Source organism: Populus nigra, chromosome 11 (assembly GCF_951802175.1).
Source record: "Populus nigra chromosome 11, ddPopNigr1.1, whole genome shotgun sequence".
Classification (NCBI taxonomy): Eukaryota; Viridiplantae; Streptophyta; class Magnoliopsida; order Malpighiales; family Salicaceae; genus Populus; species Populus nigra.
In genome coordinates this window covers 14,337,856-14,360,792 of record NC_084862.1, presented here as the reverse complement: position 1 = coordinate 14,360,792, position 22,937 = coordinate 14,337,856, and the positions used below count along the sequence as shown (strand labels likewise).

Genomic DNA, 22,937 nt, shown 5'->3' with positions numbered 1-22,937 from the left:
TGTGAGGAGAACAAAGGAATCAATGGTAACACAGCCTAATGAAAACGTGGGGATTATATAGGGTAAGTTGAGAATAATTAGGAGGCTTAACCTATTGGTTAGCCAACCCTTTCTATATATATATATATGTAGGGCAATATACAATAATAATGATGGAGGTTACCACACAAGAGTATGACTACAATATTTTCTATATAAGTACATTCTATAATATGCCCCCTCAAGCTGAGGGTGGAGGATTAACCAAAAGCTTAAAACGAAAAGCAGTAAACGAAGCAGTAGGAAGTGGTTTAGTAAAGACATCTGCAAGTTGATCCTAAGAGAAAATAAAACGAATCTGAATCTTCTTCTTCGCAACTCTATATCGAACAAAATGATAATCATATTTTGGAGCCTCACCTAACAGCTTAGGCTTTTGGGTTGAGATCCCAAGATATTTTAAACCATATAGAGACTTATGCAATCGACACACATGAGAGGGGAGAGCAGAATCAACAAAACCTGGAGGTTGTTTCATGTAGACCTCCTCATCAAGAATGCTATTGAGGAAGGCATTTTGGATATCAAGCTGATGAATTTTCCAATCACACGAAACGACGGTCGCCTATTTGATAACAGGACTAAAGGTTTTAGAGTAATCAATACCTTCTTGCTGAGTGAAACCTCTAGCAACTAAACAAGCCTTATACCTCTCAATGTTGTCATCAGATCTGCGTTTAATCTTGTACACCCACTGACTACCAACAACATTCATCGAAGGGTGAAACGACACTAAGATCCAAGTTATGTTAGCATGTAAGGCCTGAATTTCCTCGTGCATAGCGCTATGCCATGCCTCGTACCTGTTAGCATCATTAAAAACAAGTGGCTAATGAGTAGGAAGAGAAACTACCTGGCTGAAGGCGGCAGCAGAGGCGGTGGTAGTTGCTTTAGATAGTGTTGTCTTGGGTTGTTGAGGACGGAGAACCATGGGATGTTGGTGAGCAGCTGGGCGTGGAGAAGGAGAGCCAGTACCTAGAAGTTGCTGGAGAGGATATGAGAAAAGGTCAACACATAGCTGTAGATTGGCTAGAGAGGCGGTAGAGGGACTGGACTAGGCAGCACACACCGGCGAGCTACTATATAACTAGGTTATTCAACAGCGTTAGAGCTGAAGACAAGGGCATCTGGCGATGGGGAACCTGTTCCTGCATAATGATCATTTGAAAAACATGCAGTTGGTGACAATATGGTAGGGCTGGGTGGGGGTGAAGCGGAGGCAGAGGTTGTGGGCAAGTGAGGGGTCTGATGGGATGCGGCAGAGGGTAGAACAGAGGTGCTGTTTGGGCTGGTTGGTAAAGTGGTAGGCTGAAAGAATTGGGAGGATGCAAGGATGGAAGGTGTGTAGGCTGTGTGGAGGGTACTGGGGTACGTGTTATTTGTTCAGAGGTCGCAAAAGGAAAGATATTTTCATGAAAACAAACATGACGAGAGACATAAATACGATGATAAGCTAAATCAAGACAATGATAACCAAGATGAGATGAGCTATATCTTAAGAACACACATGGTGAAGAACAGAAATCCAATTTGTGAGCATGGTATGGACACAAGAAGGGAAAACAAAGACACCCAAAAGTACGCAGAAAATTATAATCAAGAATACGACGAAACAGACACTCAAACAGAGATTTATTTTGAAGAACAAGAGTAGAAATGCGATTAATAAGATAAACTGATGATTCAAAAGCATAGTTCAAAAATCACAATGGTGCACTACATTGGCCTAAAAGAATGAGGCAAGTTCGACAATATGTCGATGACGATGCTCAACGGTGCCATTTTATTCATGAGTACGAGGACATATTAATCGATGATGAATACCAATGGCTTGAAAGAATTTATTTAACCTACGATATTCACCGCCCCAATAAGTTTGAACAGATTTAATTTTAAGTGAAAACTGACGTTCAACAAGTATTTGAAAATGTTGAAAGGTGAAAAACACATCAGATTTGGCAACAAGAGGATAATACCATATATGTTTGGTATGCACATCGACAAAGATAACAAAGTAACGGAAGTCATCAGAAGAAAATATAGGGGCAAGACCCCAAACATCACTAAATATTAAATCAAGTGGGGCAGTAGTTATGTGACCTGTAAGTCGCAACGATAGACACAACGACTTGCCTAAAGGACAAGTTTGGCACTGAGAAAAAAAGAGTCTAGAAGTACATAAGATTTTATTGCTAGAAACTAGCAGATCTAAAATGCGAGGGGTTGGATGACCCAAACGACGATGCCACATGGCGGCAGTCACGAAGATGCAAGGAGACCAAAAAGCTTGAGGAACTAACGTGGCAGAAGACTTTGAGAGGACATAAAGACCATCATTACTCTGACTGGAGAGGAGAACTTCCTTGGTGATGATATCCTTGACATAAAATAGAGAATCATGAAATTCAAAATAAACATGATTATCACGGCAGAATTTCTGAACAGATAACAGCGGTTTGGTGATATAAGGCACATGAAGAACATTAGATAATGTAAAGACGCATTTTGGGGAATGTAACATAGTATTTCCAATATGTGATATGTCAAGGCCTTATCGTCACTAACATGCAAATGATCATTATCAAGATAGGTTGCAGAATTGGTCAGAGTTGCAAGACCAGGTGTGACGTGTTGATTCATGCCGGTGTCAGGGAACCAAGTCACAGCAGAGACATTCCCAATAGCAAGGTGAGCAGAAGGTTGTTGAAAATTGCTGCGAAATTGGGGACAATATGGAGTTGTATGACCGAAGTTGGAGCACAGTTGGCAGTGGACACGCTGCTATCTAGACCACTAGGCAGCCCCTGCGTTGCGCCTATTCTGCTGCCAATTGGTTGGTCTCCAGTCAGCAGTAGAGTGACCCCTTGGCTATTGGTTGTAGCAGGTGTTGTAGGGACGCCAGTTGCCACGGGAATGACCGTTGTTATGACTGAAATTTGAGCTGTAATGAGATATAGCAAGATGAGCAGAGGGTTGTCATGTTGACAACAGTGGTGGCTGTTACGGCAAAGAAGAAGACAGCAGAGAGGGAGTGGCATCCATGGAATGAAAGGAGTTCTTGTTCAGAAATTCATGGGTAAGAAGGTGGCTGTGAAGATCAGCATATAACAGTGGTTCTGCCTTAGTTATAAGACTCATTACCAAGTCTTTGAACTCACCACGAAGGCCACGAAACACATAGAGATTAAAGTCTTCAAGAGACATGGGGCGACCAGCAGCAGCCAATTCGTCAAATAACGATTTGGTTTACTGCATGTACATATTAACCGATGAGTCTCCTTGCCAAAGATCTTGAAAGGAGCCATGGAGTTGCATGATGCAAGAATTAGACAGAGACGCAAACGCTTTCTCAAGAGTGCGCCAAACACAATGTGGGGTAAAACAATCTACCACGAGATGCAACACGTCTATGGAGAGAGAGGAGAGTAATGCACTCAAAATAAATTGATCTTGTTGTTTGCAATGAATAAAAGAAGGGTTGATTGTAGAGGAAGAACCAGCAAAACTGTCAGAAACATGAGATGGAGGACACGACACTAAGCCGTCAACGAAGTGAAAAACACCTTGACCAAGGAGATAGGGTTTCATCTGCATTCGCCAATAGAGATAATTTATGTTCGTACATAAGTTTCAACGAAACAACTTGGTGGGTGTTTGAGAGAGCAACGATAGCTAGAGTTTGTGTTCCTATAATGTGCGAAGGAACGACAGAAACTTGCGAGAAGGAGTCATTGACTTGTTCTACAAGTGAAGGCTGCTGTTGTGGAGGAAGAACACCACCACCAGAAGCTGTAGATGGCTGGCCGGCGGGGCTGTACCACTGGTGGTGAGGGAGAAGTTGGCTACAACAGTTGTAGAGTCCATTGAGGAGAGGATGGGAGAAGGTCGGCTGCAAGGGGAGGAGGGACAGAGGAGTTCTGACGGCAAAAAGCTCTCATACTACGTTGAGAATAATTAGGAGGCTTAACCTATTGGTTAGCCAACCCTTTCTATATACATGTGTAGGGCAATATACAATAGTAATGGTGGAGGTTACCACACAAGAGTATGACTACAATATTTTCTATATAGAATATTTTTTATATAGGTACATTCTATAATAGGGTAGGAAGAGGAGTAAAATGTTAGAGATAAGTGGGAAAAAATATTATTTTGCATAGATTCAACATGGTGCTTATAATTTTTGTAAGTGAAAGTAATTATTATTGTTGTTCTTGTTGAATACTATTGATAAAAACTCCATACACGAGTTTGGATTTGTTAAAGGGTTCGGAAGGTATTTTTTTTATTGTCAAACAAATAGATCAGCTCTGTCTATTTTGTTTGTTCATTTTTTGTTTGTAAATAGTACTAAATAATCTTATATATGTTTGTTTTAGTTTGTCATCCTTCTATGGCACTAACACTTTTTTAAAAAAAAATCTTCTATTATTGTAAAAAAAAAATTAATATTATTGTTGTTCTTTATCTTATTACTGTTGTTATTGTTATGGTCGTTGTTATTCTAAAAGAGATTTGTGATTGTGGTAACAATTGCTTTTCAAAGTACTTTTCGCTCAGAAATATATCAAAATAATTTTTTTTAATATCAGTACATCAAAATGATCTAAAAATATATATAAATAAATTAATTAATTTTTTTTAAAATTTTATCAAATTCTCATTTGGAACACAATGTCAAACTGGAGCTAAGTCGATTTTAATGCACTTAAATTAAGCAATACGATGTTTGGCCAAAACGTTGAAAAGTATTTGTCTATATAGAGCAATTTAAATATAGATAGTGATATGTTTTTATCTAAACTGAATACCATTGCTAGATTCAAAAAGAATGTCCACCAGAAGTAAGTATACAACTATTACTTTTGAGGTAGGTCTAGTGTGGGATCAACTCATTTAACTTTTTTTCCATACTTGGAATTAATTCAGAATTCAATTCCAAGTCTATACACGTTTTTCATACGCTTAGTATCTATAGACGTTTGACCAAAATAAATAAATTATGTAATTGAATGCTGAAATTAATCCCTAGATAAAACATCGAATGAGATTTGAAATTTTATTTATTTATTGATAAAGAGATTTTGTAGCTATCTTTGACCGAGAGACAATAATAATAAATATTTTCGCACAAATCTCTGAATCCCACTTCCAACTGGTGATGTATGTAATTGTTTTTCTCTTTTGTTTTCTGTTTTTTTATTTAATTAAATTGATGAAAATAAATATGGATCTGATCATACCAGGTGGTAAATAAAATTGATGAAAATAAATGGGAATAAATTACATTTAAATAAAACTTTGAAGGCAAAGCCAGCCACTAAATTCAATGCATGAAACAGAAATTAAATTGGATAGCAAAGCGGACCACTGGATGCAATTGAATCTTTAGTCTATGCATCTTGTTTAAAATCATAGACTCATGCACAAATCCATGGAATACCAAAATTATAGCAAAAATAGAGAGAAGTCTTGGGAACGTTTCTTTCTTTGGAATTGGTTGGAATTTATTGGAAAATGTCTACATCCTTCATAGATTGGTAGTGGAAGACTTTCTAGAGTAGCTCTAAACCAGGAACACCATTGGATTAACCAAATTAGAGAAATTATTCTAGAGTGCCTAAAATGTTGGTTTTGAATAGGTTTAATTAAAGTACCAGGCTTTGTGGAAATTCCATTAATAATTAAATATTAGATGATTTTATTGGATTCATAGTTATTTTAGTTGGGAACTAGACTAATGCCCGAGCTATGAATGCTGCGGTCCATTTTATTTTTTCAGTAAAGTATTTAGGCTTTGCAAATGCATTTTTTTTTAAATAGAAATCCAATAAATCGGGTTATAGTCCCAACCAACTAAATAAACTGGCTTTATTTAAATCATATGGAGAAAAAGAAAGAAAGGAGAGGATAGTGAAACTGGAATATATATATATATATATTGATCACCATAACATGGGTGGAAATTCCATTAATAATTAAATATTAGATGATTTTATTGGATTCATAGTTATTTTAGTTGGGAACTAGACTGATGCCCGAGCTATGAATGCTGCGGTCCATTTTATTTTTTCAGTAAAGTATTTAGGCTTTGCAAATGCATTTTTTTTAAAATAGAAATCCAATCAATCAGATTATAGTCCCGACCAACTAAATAAACTGGTTTTATTTAAATCATATGGAGAAAAAAAAAGAAAGGAGACGATAGTGAAACTGGAATATATATATATATATATATATATATATATATATATATAATATTTAGGTATAATTATTTTAGAGTGCCTAAAATGTTGATTTTGAATAGGTATAATTAAAGTACCAGGCTTTGTGGAAATTCCATTAATAATTATTCCATAGATGGTTTTTTTGGATTCATAGTTATTTTAGTTGGGAACTAGAATGATTCCCCAAGCTATGATTCCCCGAGCTATGGAAGCTGCAATTCATATTATTTTTTTAATAAAATATTTAGGCTTTGCAAGTATATTTTTTTAAAAAAATAGAAATTCAATAACTCAAGTTATATTCCCAACCAACTAAAAATACTAGCTTTATTTAAATCATATGAGAAAAAAAACAAAGAGGAGACGATAGCAAAACTGGAATACACACACGATAACATGGGGAAAAGACCAAATTAGGAAAATTATTCTAGAGTGCCTAAAATGTTGGTTTTGAATAGGTATTATTTAAAGTACTAGGCTAGGTGGAAATTCCAGTAATAATTAAATATTACATGGTTTTTTGGATTCATAGTTATTTTTGTTGGAAACTGTACCGCTGCTCGAGCTATGTATGTTGAGGGTTTATATTATTTTTCCAGTAAAATATTTAGGTTTTGCAAGTATATTTTTTTAAAAAAATAGAAATTCAATAACTCAAATTATAGACCCAACCGACTAAATAAGCTAGCTTTTATTAATAACTTTTGAAGAAAATAAAAGAAGCGTTGATAGCAAAACAAGAATATATATATATATATATATATATATATATATATATATATATATATATATATATATCCTTTTCACGTGTAGTATGGGGAAGAAGTGGACTATAGGGATACTACTAGAAATGAAACTCTATCAATTCTTTTATAGATCCTTCTGGAAAGACTTTTTAATTTAATTATTTTAAAATGAACTATTTATATTGAAATTGAATTTAATTTTAAAATTCTATTCGATTTGAGTGGAGTAATTTATTCTATGAATAATATTTGAATAATACCCTTTTAATCATAATCAAATAAATATTTTAATGATTCCAGTGTTCATATTTCAAAAGTAAAAAGAATATAAATGATAGGAAAGTTATTCCAACCAATATATATATATATATATATATATATATATATATATATATATATATATATATATAATCATGGTAACATGGGGAAAAAAAATCTATATCCAAGAGAAAAAAAGATGATGTTGTTTAATTTTTAGCCAATTTAACTTGGATTGATGAAATAGGGTAAAAAATGATATAAAAAAAATTGGTCTAAGCCAACCCAAGCCAACACGGTAGACATGTAATATGGACTTTAAAGGGCGAGCTAGTCCAGATTAACCTGACAAACCTGAATTCAAGGTCATGCAATCAGGATAATTTGATAAAAAAAAGAAATTAAAAAAAACCACAAAAACATTTTATTTAAAAAAAGAAACCAATGTTGAATAATAATATCAGAAAAGAAAATAAGATAAAAAAGTCAACATATGTTAACTTTTCAAACATATGACTTGAGTCATCAAATTAAAAACAATAAAAATAAATAAATTATAGGGCAACAATAAATTTTCACTTTGAGAGTTAAATTGAAAAGAACAAAAACATTAACAAAAGGAAAAGAATAATCAAAAGAATAAGAACCAAAATGAAAAGAAAAAAAAACAATACACTACCAATTTGGATTGAATGGTGAAATTAAAAACAATAAAAAATTTACAAAAGGGTTAAGAAAAAAAATAAAAAAATCATAAGAATAAGGATCAAATTGAAAGCATCAATACATGATAAAAATAAATAAACTTGTAGTATTTTTCAACGTGTAATATAAATCAAAACACTTATGCACACATCAAATTAAATAAACTATGAACCATTGTGTAAATAAATAAATAAATAATTCATCAATGATAAATAAAAATATAATTGAAAAATTGAGAGATAAATATAGATCAAGATATTTAATATCGCAACATAGATCTTTACCTTGTTATGTTTAATGAATTTGTTTATTAAAACCAATTTGTAATAGAAATCGACACACATAAAGTTTATTAAATAAAATAAAATAAAACAATATTATGTAAGGTTGCACATATTAAGAATATTATAAAAGATAAATATTTAATCTGTAAAAAATATATAAAAAAAAGATGCATCATACTAACCTCTTAAAAAATTAAACACACTCAATATAATAATAAAAATAATCGATATTTAAAAAAAGATAAATAAGCCAAAACAATCATTGAGAAGAGGTATTAATTAATAAATAAATTTTAAAAATATTTTAAAAAATATGAAAAGAGGTATTTATTAAAAACAATAATAAAAAAAAAGAAAAAGAATGAGGCTAAGCGCTTGACCTAACAAGAAAGGGCTTGTGTGTGCGCTTGCATTGCTAGGCCCACACGTGGGGGCCTTTAATTTTTTTTTTTCTTAAGTTAATAAAGGCAAATAACATGTTATCTGCCTCAATTGTTTGGGGAAAAAAGACTATGCGTCATCCAGAGCTCTCCTGAATCTGGCAACTAGTTGGTCGGAAAAACAAGGTTGGTGTTCTTCAACCTAAAAACTCATTTTCAACTCACTTTTGACCCAAACACTTAGGAAAACATCTTCTAAACCATTGTTAAACCAATCCATGACCTTAAAAAAATTAAAAAAGAAAAAAACGCAACCCTAAAACCCAAAATAAAAAAATCTTTCTGATCTCATATTTGTTTTTGTAGGTGTTTTCAAGGTAAAACAACACTTAATCTTAACACTCTTCATTAATTATATGAAACCATTTTACATAAAAAAATATATTGTTTTTGTAACATCCTCATATCCGGGATAAAACAACGATCTCATGTTAACTGATAAACAGAGTGATTAAATTATTTTTTTCTATATCTATTCATGGTGTTTGTATTAAAGTCTACCGAAATTTCAATGGAGTCTCTCCTATACCGGGAGGTCCCAAGTTATCGACATACAACCTGTTTACACTTCTATTATACCGCTTCTCCTAACTCAATTCAAGCCAATCATCTTAGATCTCAATCCCACAAACATCATCATTCATATCTGTTGTAACCCAATTTTGGATCCACCAAGATTTTCTCGAATGTTATTTCTATTATTATTTATAAAAATCCAAAAAAATTAAGAAAAAGTTTAAAAATTCAAAATATACTTTTCTCAAGTCAACCGCATCTTTCCATCAAAACCGAGTCCACCGGGTCAATACAGGTCAAACCATGTCGACCAGGGTAAAAAATGAGTTTCGGACTGTTTCGGGTCAAAACCGTCATTTTTGGTCAAAACCAAGTCCACCGGGTCAATACGGGTCAAACCATGTCGACCAGGGTAAAAAATGAGTTTCGGGCCGTTTCGGGTCAAAACCGTCATTTTTTACCAAAACCGAGTCCACCGGGTCAATACGGGTCAAACCATGTCGACCACGGTCAAAAATGAGTTTCGGGTCGTTTCGGGTCAAAACCGTCATTTTTGACCAAAACCGAGTTCACCGGGTCAATACGGGTCAAACTATGTCGACCGGGGTAAAAAATGAGTTTCGGGTCATTTTGGGTCAAAACTATTATTTTCGGTCATTAAAATTAATTTTTAGCGGTTGAAACGAGGTTTTTCTAATACTGATTTGTGTTTTTTATATATAAATATATATATTATTATATATAATAAAACAAAATTAATAATTCAGAATTGTCATATTAGGCGGGGCAGTTATATTTATTGTAGGCGGAGCAGTTGGATGAAATACAATTTTTATTTAAAGAAGATGTTTCTTGTCTACTGTCATTGGCTATAAATAGCCAGTGATAGATCGAGAAGATGGAGGAGGAGAAAAAAAAAGAAAAGGAGAAAAAGAACAAAGAAAAAATCTTTACTATTCACGTTTTTTTCACTATTTCTTCATGCGAGTAGGATATTGATTTTCAAAAAAAACAATTTGAAAAATACCAAATATATCCTAACCGTTAGATCTAGAGTGTTTAGATCTGAACCGTTGATTTAATAGGGTACAATAGAGCTTACCACACCAAATTAAAACTCAAATCAATCTCAGCCCTTAAAACAATTCTCCTTTAGATCCGGTGGCGCCACGTCACACGGTGTACCGAGCTTTCGGTGCACCGCGCCACACCAGATCAAGGCTCCTCTCATCCGGACCGTCCGATCAACTTGTAGATCCATCCAATCGCAGCCGCAGGATCAGTTCAACAACGATCCAACGGTTCGTAGCCTTCAGATGCACCGGAGAACCATGCGCGCGTTCACACCATAGGACAGCTCAGAGTCTCTCTCTCCTCTCGCCGGCGACTCTCTCTCTCTCCCCCGATCTCCCATCTCCGGCCGTCTCCAGCCTCCGCACCACCACAGAAAGGTTTCTCCTCTGATGTAAAGAAAAACCCCGGTGGTTTTCATTGATTTCGCCGCCTCATTTGGCCGGAAAAGGGCCGCGATTGTCGGCGGCCACCGAAGCTTCAAGTCGTTGATTCTCCTTCGTCAGCCATCAACGACCGACGATACCACCGCCATCAGAATCCTCGTCCTCAGATCTACCAGGATCGACCGTCGTGAGTCACACGCGCCGCCAGTGGCATTTTCGTAATTTTAGGAGAATTTCGAGGGTATTTCAGTCTTTTACCTATACAGTGATACTCAGGTAAATTTTTTGAGATTTCTAACATTTTTTTATTTTGTATATAAATTTTCTTGCATGTAAAAAACAATAAAACAAAAAATATAAAAAACAACGTGGTTCCCACACGCATTTTATCATATTATTGTTCGTGGATCCAAAGCCCAATTCTCGAATATGGTTATATCCATTTCTCAATAATATCAAAATAAAATTTGTTTTTATAAACGAATATTATTTGTCGACACGTCTCTTTTTTTAAAAAAGGACCGATGTCAAAAATGTAAATATCAAATATGGATTATTTCCATTATTTCTTTTGGTAATCCAGACGTAATTCTCCTTTTTAGGGTTGAAACGTCATATTTTAGACAAGTCTCCTAATTTTTAGAAACTGATGTCATTTTTAACACGTCTCCTATTTTTAGGGACCGACGTTAATCATTTTAAAAAAAAGGCAAATTACCAATAAACCCAAAATATAATGGATTATATCCATTATTTCTTTTGGAAACCCAAACGTAACTCTCCTTTTTAGGGACAAACGTCAGTATTTTAGACAAGTCTCCTAATTTTTAGGGACTGATGTCATTTTAACGTGTCTCCTATTTTTAGGGACCGACGTTAATCATTTTAAAATAATTACCAATAAGCCCAAAATATAATAGCATTTGAATCAAATAAAAAACACACAAGTAAGGGTAACCTTTCTTTTGAAAGGATGTTTTAAGGGTGGTGTCTACCTTCCCTTAATCATAACTAACCCCGTACCCGAATCTCTAGGACCAGTGTCTAATTTAGGATTTCTAGTTCCCTCAAATTACTAGATGGCGACTTCAATAAAATCTTTGTTTTCCCCCAATTGAGAAAAAAACCATTTTTGTTAAAAAAAAAAAAAAAAGCGGGAGCCGTCGCCCGACGTCGTGTATCGACAATATCAACCATAATGTTTATGATATACATTGTACAACAATTATCATTATGGATGGATAAAGATATAAACATGCATACATGGAACATGGTTATAAAAACTACATAATTTAATTCATCTATTCAAGTTTAAACAACAATTATACAAATTGAGTTAAATAAAAGTTGTAATATTACCAAATACAAGGGTATACTCCCTAGAACCTAAATTACAAAAAGTGAACCTAAGCTAGAATCTACACTTGTCATGCATGCGATGGTCCTGAAAATAAAATACATATTATTGAAATATGAATATCACAATAATATAGCAATACAAATATCCAGCAATTTAAAAAGGCTAACATGCATTCATATTTTATTCACTTCTCCTTTTTGGTTTTCATTAGAAACTCTTTCTCCTTCAACTACTAAAAATCATTTCCTCTTCCATTATCAACCTTCATTCAATATCTCATAAGACCACCCATGATTATTTCCGCTTAACACATTATCAATACCAATTTCACTGTTATCATCATCACCCCGTAGGAGTCGATGCAAGGTTATCCTCTTACCCGGGATCCTAACATACACTAAATGTATGTTAGTCAATACATCTTGATCCCCTTATCCGGGATCCTAACATACACTAAATGTATGCTAGTCGATACATCTTGATCGCCTTACCCGGGATCCTAACATACATTAAATGTATGCTAGCCGATACATGATTGATCCCCTTATCCGGGATCCTAACATACATTAAATGTATGCTAGTCAATACATCTTGATCCCCTTACCCGGGATTCTAACATACACTAAATGTATGCTAGTTCATGCCCCAATCACACTTCTCATATTTTCTTTGTCAACGATAATTTTATCACTTGACAATTCACACAACAACCGTTCACCTTGAATACACATACATTCAGAATATTATCTAAAATATCGGCATCATTACGCAAACTTTCCTCCTTTCTCCTAATATCCAACGTCCGATAATTCACATCTCACATCAATAACATATTAAATCATAGAATTTAACTACAAAGTATAGGTGCAGATCACCTACCTGCAGTAGAAGCTCTACTCGTGCTCTACTCGTGCTCCCCTGCTGCTGCCGTTGCACAACACCTGTGGTCCCTCTTGGTAATCACATGCATAATCTCCTAAGTGATCCTTATTCAAGGATATATTTCATAATAACCATATTAACAACCAATACAAGTATTTCTTTCAATTATTCCTTTCTTTATATTGTATGTTCTCTCATTTCATCTATTTAAATCATCATTCTTTGTCCAACCATGGTTATCATTCTTTTCTTTATATTTAAATTGTTACTGTTTAAACCTCGAACTGTTACTGTCCGACCTCTCCTTAGATTTTTAACTATATCTAGAGTTATAGAACTCTGTTTCAAGCAAGATTGGTCACGTTGAAAAGCTAAGACACGAGGCTACAAGTTCTCTGAAGGAAGGAGAACCCACTTCTGCCTCTAAGATAGTCAAAATCACTTATCAATAAACATTTAGACTGTTATTGTCTTGTTTTTGAATCGTTGCTATCTGACCTCTCCTCAGATTTTTAACTATATCTAGAGTTGTAGAACTTCGTTTCAAACGAGATGGTCTCTTTGGAAAGCTAAGACATAAGGCTACAAGTCCTCTAAAGGAAGGAGAACCTAGTTCTGCACCTAAGACAATCATAATTGCTCATCAAAAAATCAGACTTACTGCTCTACAGGGTCTGTCCTGACCCAGTCTTTGTTGATAACCCATAACTGGAGTTCTACAGCTCCAAATTGAGCAAGACCAATTTTCTTAGTTAGATAACATTCAAAACTACAATTTTTATGGGGAACCTAGTTCTAATTCCCTCCTCCTCCTATCTGAAATCTTACTGAAAGTCAAGAGACGAGTCTGTCCAGATTCGTCACCCCCCCTTCCCTTCACACATAACTTTCACAAACTACATTTTCTAGGTAAATTATCATGGTTTCACGTCCCCAATCACAACCACACATGAATTAACTTAATTTTAACAACAAATACTTTTCCCCCAATTCCAGTCTAAGAACCATAATCTATAATTCACATCAAGACATCAATTCATTATCGAATTTGAAATGACTTATAAGATCATGTTAAGAACACTTTACTCGGTACGAATTAAGGTTTTGATCTTCAACCAGTTGAAGATTTTCAACTCCCTCCTTTCTTATCTAATGACAGACAGCCCTCCATCTTCTCTTTTTGTTCAATTTCCTTGTTAATCCCTTGCCTACAAGTGTTTATTCCATCTATAAACCTTTAATCTTGGATGGGTTCTTTAAATTTTGGTGTTTATATCTTGATTTTGCAAGCATGGATACAAAACTCCCTCTTTTTTTCCCTTACGATTGCTGCAGATTTTTCATGAGAATAGGAGTATTTATGGTCTATGATTTTTCTTATTTGTGTTTAGGCCCCCACATCTTTTTTTTTCTTCTTATAATTAAGTTATACCTCTTTTCATTTCTTATAATTTCACCTCATAACTTTTAGTTTAGTTTATTTTCTTTAATTTAATCCAACCCTCAACATTTTCGGGTTGATTTATAATATCTTGAAATATTTCGTCTAGAAACTTATATCCAAAAATTTATGAATTCCCATTTTTATTTAACCATATACATGAATTTCTTCACTTTATTTCTCATGTAGTTAGTTTGCAATCTAAGCAACCTTTATTTTTCCTCGGGGTTTACAATTTTGGTGATTGAAATCATCTCCAACAACATCTCTCTTTCCCTACATTGGAATCCGGCGACCCCCTCTCTCCTCCACCAAAAGAAGCGAAAAAAAAGAAGAGAAATGAAATTTGGTACTAAAATTAAATTTTTGATGATTAGAGGAACCAATTACCTAAGAGCTAAAAAAATATGGGGGATTAAAATGAACTATGAAAACCAATTTAAAAGATGCCACCTATTTTACTCTTTTTTTTTTCACTTTAGTCCTTTGTCTTCCAATTCAACCCTCCCTAAAAAAAAATGTGTGATTGGGTTCTAATTTGCACTTAAAAGGGTTCAATTGTGTAAAATAAAATTTTAAAGATCATGTTGCACGTGTGCGGTGTTACAACGATCGTCCTCTTGGAATTCATGGTGTCTTGTGGTGAAATGGAAAGGGCATTCTTGTCTTTTATCAGTGGAAAATGGGAATGAGAGTCGCCACCTAATATTTTGGTTACTAGGAACCCTAACTGATCTTAGAGATCGGGCACAGGAACTGGTTGTGTAAAGGGAAGGTATTAACACCCCTAATACGTCTTACCTAAGGTAAGATGCATCATTTAATTATCTGATATAGATAAACTAAGTTATTGTCATGTTTTCTAATTGTTGGTTTGTCTACGGTTTAAACAAAATCCTCCTCAATAAGGAGATCCTTATCTTATTAGGTAAAAACCTAACTATTCTAACGTCAACAAAAAAGAACTATGTTTTATTTAATATTGGGAATATGTCTTACATATAAGTTTGTAATCCCTGATATTATAGGAAAACAAAATATTTTTTTGTATTTTTGAGATATAGGCCTAATTCTCATGGTTTTAATAAATTGGTTATTAAAGTTCAAAATGAATGTTAATACATACTTTTTTTTTAATTTTTTATATGAAAGTACAACATGAATTTTTTATTTTTTAAGAGAATTGTTTGTATGCATGAAAACAAGTTATTTTATTTTTTGTTTTTATATATATTTTCTTGTAACATTTTGGAAAAAAATGGCTATTTTAATACTGAATTTGTATCTTTATAGTATTGTCATAACCTAATTTTTGAATAAAAAAAAATATAGTTGAAAATGGGGTTAAGACAACACAAATTCGAAGTTCAGGGATGAAATTATCAAATTTGAGAGTCAATTGGTTAGAAATTAAAGAATTAATAAGTTTGAGAATTTAATTAAAATTTGGATTAATTTAATTAATGAAATCAGGAGTTTAATTGTGGAATTAATAAGTTTACTGACTTAATTAAAATTTGATTTGATTAATTAAAGAAATCAGAAGTTTAATTGAAGAAACAACAAAGTTTGAAGCTGATTTAAGGCAAAATGGCAGGAAATTATAGTCCAAGGATCAAATTGAATAGTCCAGAAACCCAGGATTGTTGTGTAAATGGCACTATAACTCAAGGATTCAATTGAATTTAATCCAAGGGCACAATAACAAATTGATTGTTACTGATTAAGATCCCAATTGTTAAGTTTAAAACGTTTAGGGACCAAAGTGAAAAATAGCCATTTCCAAGATACAAACGGCGCCGTTTTGAACCACTGTTCATCACCTTCTCCAGACCAGGGACCGATTCAACAGGAAACCAAAACCGTTCTGAACCACGTCTCCCATGAACGTCTCCTCAGCTGCCCATTATCTTTTTTAAGAGGCCACGTTGAACAGTCCCCTGTTTCTTTAAGGCGTTCGTGCCTCACGATCGTGAGGCACGAACACATGAACGTCAACAGAGGCCATCCTCTGGCTTTATAAAAGCCAGAAAAGGTCACGAACAGAGGGAGGAAAAACAAAAGAAAGGAAGGGACGGAGAAAGAATAGAGAGAGTCAAGAGAACAGAGAGGAGAGAAGACGACGATCGGGAGGAGAGACAGAGAAAAAGGAAGAAGACCGAGAGAAAAACAGGGGGGAAAAAACGAATAACACAGGAGGAACGAAACAGAAGTGGAGAGGAAATTTTGGCCAGACACTACACCTTCATCATCATCTTCTTCCAGACCAGTGCTAGCCGCGACTCCGGTTGCACCAACTTCCCCCCTCCACCCGAATAGACAGACGCAAAGGAAAACAGGGGAGGAGACGACGAGCAGGAGGAAGAGAGGGAGAAACAGAACAACAGGAGAAAAAAAAGAGCAAGGAGCAGGAAGGAAGCTTGAAGACAGGAGCTTCGCCCAGCGTCTGCCGATTCGCGCGAAGTCTCTGCAAAACCAGGTAAGTCCTTCCTTCTCCCCGCTTTGCAAATTCAGTTTCATTTGTAACTGTGCAAAGGTAATATAATTAGCTTGTTACTGTTACAAGCATACGTGAATAATTCAGCACAGCTAAAATAAAAAAATAAAAAATAAAAATAAATAAAAATCCAAAAATATTCGTGGACCCTTTTGAATTTATTTATAAGTCTCTGTATTTTTTTATTTAAAGTACTTCACTGTATAATTAATTTGTAGATTTTTACTGTGAAATACAAATCCGATGTATAATATATTTTTCTAAAAATAAAAAAATATGCATGCATAAATTTAAATTCATTTTATTGGTTTATTCATTAACGTCAGAGGCAGGAACACCATTCATTGTTATTTTTTATTACGTAATATTTATCAACACTAGAGTTGGAATTACCCGTAGTCAAATATTCACTAACACTAGAGTCAAGAATATTACAAGCAAACCATCGTAGCATAAACCAACAAACTTTTAGCAATTTAAAACAGAACTAGCAATGCAACTTGCCTCAGACAAGACGTTTAAGGGGTGATAATATCCTTTTTTTTACGTAACCAGACTCGTACTATAGAATCTCTGCTGACCAGTTAGGATTCCTTGTGACCATAATATTAAGTTGTGACTCCTTAAACAAGACCTTTCCATACAAAAGAACAAGATGTCACAAATCTGTTTTTTTTTTCAGAATATTTTTACAGCCGCCGCGATGTCGGGTGCGACAAGTATAAATATATAAACCAATATTAATCGAAAATGGTAGAAAAATCCATGAGAAAATCACAAATTTTTGGAAAGAATTTTTTGAAATTTTTTTGTTTGTTTTTTTATTTAATAAATAATATTATATTATATATTATTATAATTATATAATAAAATATATTGGGATGGGCCCAGCCTAATTATGTGGGCTGAGCCCATCCTGGTTGGGTCGAGTTTTAGCCCAAAATCAATTGGGTCGAGGTTAGCCCAAAAAGAAACTAGGTTGAGGTTGGCCCAAAAGAGTTGGGCTAATAACAGCCCAAAACAGGGGGTGAGCCAATGTCAGCCCAACATATCTTCTTTTTTTATTGGATTGGGCTGGACCCGGTCTAGCTATTTTAGTCTAGGCCGGAACTGGTCCGGCCTAGTAAACGGTGGAGAAACTCTCCACTGTTCAAGCAAACAGTGGAGCAACAGAAGGAGAAGAAGGATGAGGATGGGAGGGGAGAAGCTGACCTAGTGGTGGGGCTCATGATGGTGTTGACAGTGGCGCTGGTAGTTCTTCTTCCAAACGAGGTGATTGTGCATTGGGGAGCTGCTTCGCTGGCTGGTGGTTCTTCGTCTTCTTCTCTATGTGTTTTCTTTTTCTCTTTCTTCTCTTCTCTACTGTGTTTTCTCTTTTTTTCCTATTCATCTGTCCTCGTCCTCTTCTTCATTTATGTTTCTCTCCACTTTTCATCCCCTGTTTTCTTCCCTTTCTTTTTTTTTGTCCCTTTTCATCCTTTGATTTTTCTTCTGTTTTTTCATATTTCTTTTTCGTCCCCCTTCTCACCTCTTGGTGAGGGGGTATTTATAAGGGGGAAAGGAGGAGAGAGCCACCCTACCCTTGTCCAGTCAAGTCGAACGAGTAAGGTGGTTGGGTGGCCACTAAGTAGCCACCCGCAAGGCTTATCTCCTTTGCCCCTTTCATCATGGTGGTAGGCCACGAGGGGGTGTGCATTGTGTCGGGTTTTTTAGGCAAATGGGAGAGAGAGAGAGAGAGAGAGGCGTTGTAAAGGAGGGGAAAAAACCTTCTTCCCTTGCCTGTAGCGCATCCAGAGGAAAAAGATGGCAAACAATGCCTTCAAAACGGCAACGTTTCGTGTTTTATAACAGTGAATTAAACGATATCATTTTGTACAAAACGTGTTGTTTTATTTAAAAGAAAATGGTGCCAAAAAGTCTTTATTTCCAAATCAGTCCTTAATTTTTTATTTGTTCAATCTAGTCCTTAATTGAGATTTTGGTTTTAAGAATCAATTTAATTGCATCCTTGCCAAATTCAAATGCCAGCTCTGAAGTTGGCTGCCTTTTTCACTTTAGTTCTTGGTTTTGAATTTGTACATTTTGACCCTTAATTGTTCAACAAACTTTCAATTTCTTCAATTTATCCCCTAATTCGATCAATTTCAGCCGCTTTATTAGCTTTTTTTCCAGTTGGGTTCTTGGTTTTGGATTTCTTCAATCAAGTCCCTAATTGTCCATCAATCTTCAATATTTATGCAATTAAGCCCTTGATTTGACCAAATTAAATCTTAAAAGTTGTGATTCGACCCCTAAACTTTAATTTCTTCTAATTAAAGCCTAAATTAACTTTAAAAAATCATTTTATTTTGTAATTAAACCCTCCATAAATTCAATTAGACCTTAAACAAAATCTAATTGGTTTCTTAAACATCCAATTTTAAATTTTTCTTTCTCAAATTGAATTTTCTTTGTCAATAGGGCCTTCATCAGTTAAAAATATATTGTTAAATTTTAATCTTTGTATTTTTAAACTTCCTCAATCAATCTTTAGCTATTTTTTGGGCGCCTTTATGTCCTCTTCTCACTGTTATATATTTTTTGGTTTTCTTCCGACAATGTTTTTGATTTTTTTTCTTTTTTTTTTGGGTGTGGGGATTTAAAAATAGGTAACAACATATCAAATTGAAAATTTTCAAAAAATCACTATTGAAATCCACGTTGATATGTGAGAGGATGAACAGTAATTAACAATAAAAACACTACAGTAAAACCTCTTTTTTTTAGTTTATACTATAATTTTGGGAAGGAATTTGGTCCTTTAGACCATTCTAGGGACGAACAATGCTGAGTATTTGGGCTGTTGAATGGTTAAGAAATTGGGTTTAATTTCTTTTTGTGTATTGTATTTAATTTTCATTGATCCGGTCTTTATCAATATATTTTCATAATAAATTTTGGATTTACTCATATCCCAAGCTTTGAAATGCCAAGTTGGAGGGAAAATATTTTTGGCAACAATCCTTGGTTGTCATGGTAAAACCATAGTTACGAAACTTGGCTCAGGGTTAATCTGGCTAAGGGGTTGAGTCTTGGATCACACGAGTTGACTCGAGTCAACTCAGAAAAAAATATATATATATATTTGAGGTTTTAATATCTTATATAGAATAGTGAAGAAACATTTTTTTTGGATGTTGGCTATATATAGCTATCTCTGATGGGAAAGTTAAGAAACTACATGTGTATGTAGTCTATTTACGTACATGTGAGTAGAGAATATATATATATATATTCCACGTGAAAAAGTTGAAGAATTATTCCATGTTTTATATGGATATATATAGTTATCTTACATGAAAAAATTAAAAACATTTCACTATAAAACAATTCATAGAGCTGTAAGCTATAAATATAGTTATCTAATGAAAAAAGGTTAGGAAACATTTGATGGGTATAGGCTAGAAAAAGTTATAGAAAAAAATCTTGAAAAGCATTCCAACTATAAACAATCTCAAAATATAATTTTTTTAAAAACATGGCTAGAAAAAGTTATAGAAAAGCATCTTGAAAAGCATTCCAACTACAAACAATTTCAAAACATAATTTTTTAAAGTACGTTTGTCTTCGCGGTCTAACCATGATTTTTACAAAATTTATTTATTTTTTAATTTAATTTTTATAATTTTTTTGATGTTATAATATTAAAAATAAATTTTAAAAAATAAAAATAATATTATTTTAATATATTTTAAAACGAATCCACGATTACAATATAAAAGACAACCTCGTTAACGAGTATTGAAAGCCAACTTGATGTCGCTACCGCAGAGTTTGGATTTGTAGCAGGGTATCATGGTCACTGTGCAGGAACGTTGCAGAAAACAAGGCTGTATAAAACTAATCACTATTAGTAAAAGAAGAGAAAAAACAAAAAACAAAACTATAGCACTAGATTTATGGAATCCAAGTGATGGAACCAAGATGATTTTCTCCCTCTTTTATAGAATCAGCTACTCTCTTTTCTATCTCAAATTAAAAACTGAAAAATAAAAAAAACAAATAATATTCTAGATAAAAAATGCAATTTTAAAAATTATAATAACTGAAAATATACCAGTTGAAAAGTTGGGGGGCAAGAGTTAACTTATAGCATCAATGTTGAAATCTTGTTTTTTATTTTGGTCCTTTATCTTTAAATCTTGTCCTCTTTTAATAGAATAGAAGTAATTTGCTTTTAATTTGACCTAAAATAATCAAATCGAATAAAAAATAATTTGATGAGATAAAAAAATACACCGCTCCAGTGTATATAATTATAAAATATGAGAGATTGCATAGGTTCTGAGCTATAGACACCGTTTAGGAAAGCGGTGCAAATCATGTTTCATAAAAATTTAATTTTTTTTGCTAAAAATTAATTTTTTTTATATGTTTTGGATCGTTTTAATGCGTTGATTTTAAAAAATAAAAAAATATATTATTTTGATGCATTTCGATACAAAAAACACTTTAAAAAGCAACCACAACTACACTTTCAAATAAGCACATCTTAAAACCACCATGTTTTTTAAGTTCCCTCTAATATTCCAATGAGAATGAATTATATTTGACACAAGACAAGCAATCAATTAGATCGGTGTAATGCATAAGATTTATTTATTTTTAAATATTGTACGTACATTTTAGTAAAGGATCCAGCTTCATGGCATATATATTTCAATCTTTTAAATTTATATAAAACTAACTTCTTGAGATAATATTTTAATCGAAGTATTTATTAGTTCTTTTACGGAATTTATTTGAAGATTATTATAGTGTCTGCCAATACTTTTGTTATTTTGTTAGCATATTCCAATCTTATTTCTTTCTTGAAAGAAATAGTTTTCAATTTCTTTACTGAAAAACATTTATTTTATAAAAAAAATAACATAATATATATTAATCTTCACAATTCTGACAATAAATATTTAGAAACAAATATTTTAATACAATAGATATGAATACTCATAATTATAACTACTTTATAATTTTATTTACAAAGTATTTATGTTTTAAAATTTTATATTTACTCTAAATTCATTAATCAAACTTGAATAATTATTATTATAAATAAAAATATATATTTTTACATAAATAAAGTCAATATTATATATAATCACTCCGTTCACTACAGGATATATACACTAACTATAAAAAGTACTTTTGTGACTGTTTAGTTTTAATCTGTTTCTTATTCATGATTTTTCATGATAAAAAATTTGTGGTTCGTGGCATCAGCTTTTACTAATTGGATAAAGATCCTGGGCTGATGAAGAGGAAGAAGCAGTCCATGGTCCCTCTGATGACTTCACGAGGGACTGAGTTTCACTTAAACTTTCATTGACAGAAGATTGAGCAAACTTGTTTTGTAAGGCCGTAGAAAACCCTGATGGATCACCCAATGTGCTTGGAACCATGACGAGTTCCTCGACATCAGTTTTTCCTTCAAGCATGCTCACTACTGTAGACATTGTAGGTCTAAGTGCTGGAGACTGATTTGTGCATAGCAGGGCTACATTGATCATTCTAACCACTTCTTTCTTGTTGAATTCAGACCCCAATCTTGGATCAACCATCGCCATTATGTCCCCATTTTTTTGTAAATATAGAACCTGAAATAACCAAAAAAAAAAAATAGATATATAGCTGACTAAGAGTAAACATGAACATACAATTCAGAGACTAAATGGGCATAACTTACCCAATCTAGAAGGCATACAAAATTTTCATCCCTCCTAAATTTGACGTTGTTCATCCCAGAAACAATTTCCAACGCTACAACACCAAAGCTGTATACATCTGCCTTGTAAGTTAAGTAACCATATAATGCATATTCCGGTGCCATGTATCCCCTGCACAGAAAGAATAACTCAGTTACTCAGAGACATTTTACTAATTTGCTTCACTAAAACATGTAAAAAAATTCTAAATGTCTGTTGTTTGTTTTTGTTTTCGATAGGCAAAATTATATTTCTTGCAGCCTAAACAGGATTTCGAACCCTGGATGATAATGTGAATAGTGTATTCATTTAGAGGAACACAGCCATAGACGGGGAGACCCTGA

The 22,937-nt window shown here is 33.6% G+C and overlaps 1 protein-coding gene across 1 annotated transcript in view; it reads right to left on the bottom strand.

The window, feature by feature from the left end:
• Nucleotides 1–22,045: 22,045 nt before the first annotated feature.
• The window catches only part of LOC133668487 (probable LRR receptor-like serine/threonine-protein kinase At1g07650), a 57,120-nt gene continuing 56,228 nt past the window's right edge, over nt 22,046–22,937 (bottom strand). The window contains exons 21-22 of the mRNA XM_062088365.1: nt 22,575–22,725; nt 22,046–22,485 (exon numbers count right to left, since the gene is read on the bottom strand). Of these exons, the coding sequence (XP_061944349.1) occupies nt 22,108–22,485; nt 22,575–22,725 (529 nt within the window). The 3' untranslated portion in view covers nt 22,046–22,107. The remainder of the gene's footprint in view (nt 22,486–22,574; nt 22,726–22,937) is intronic.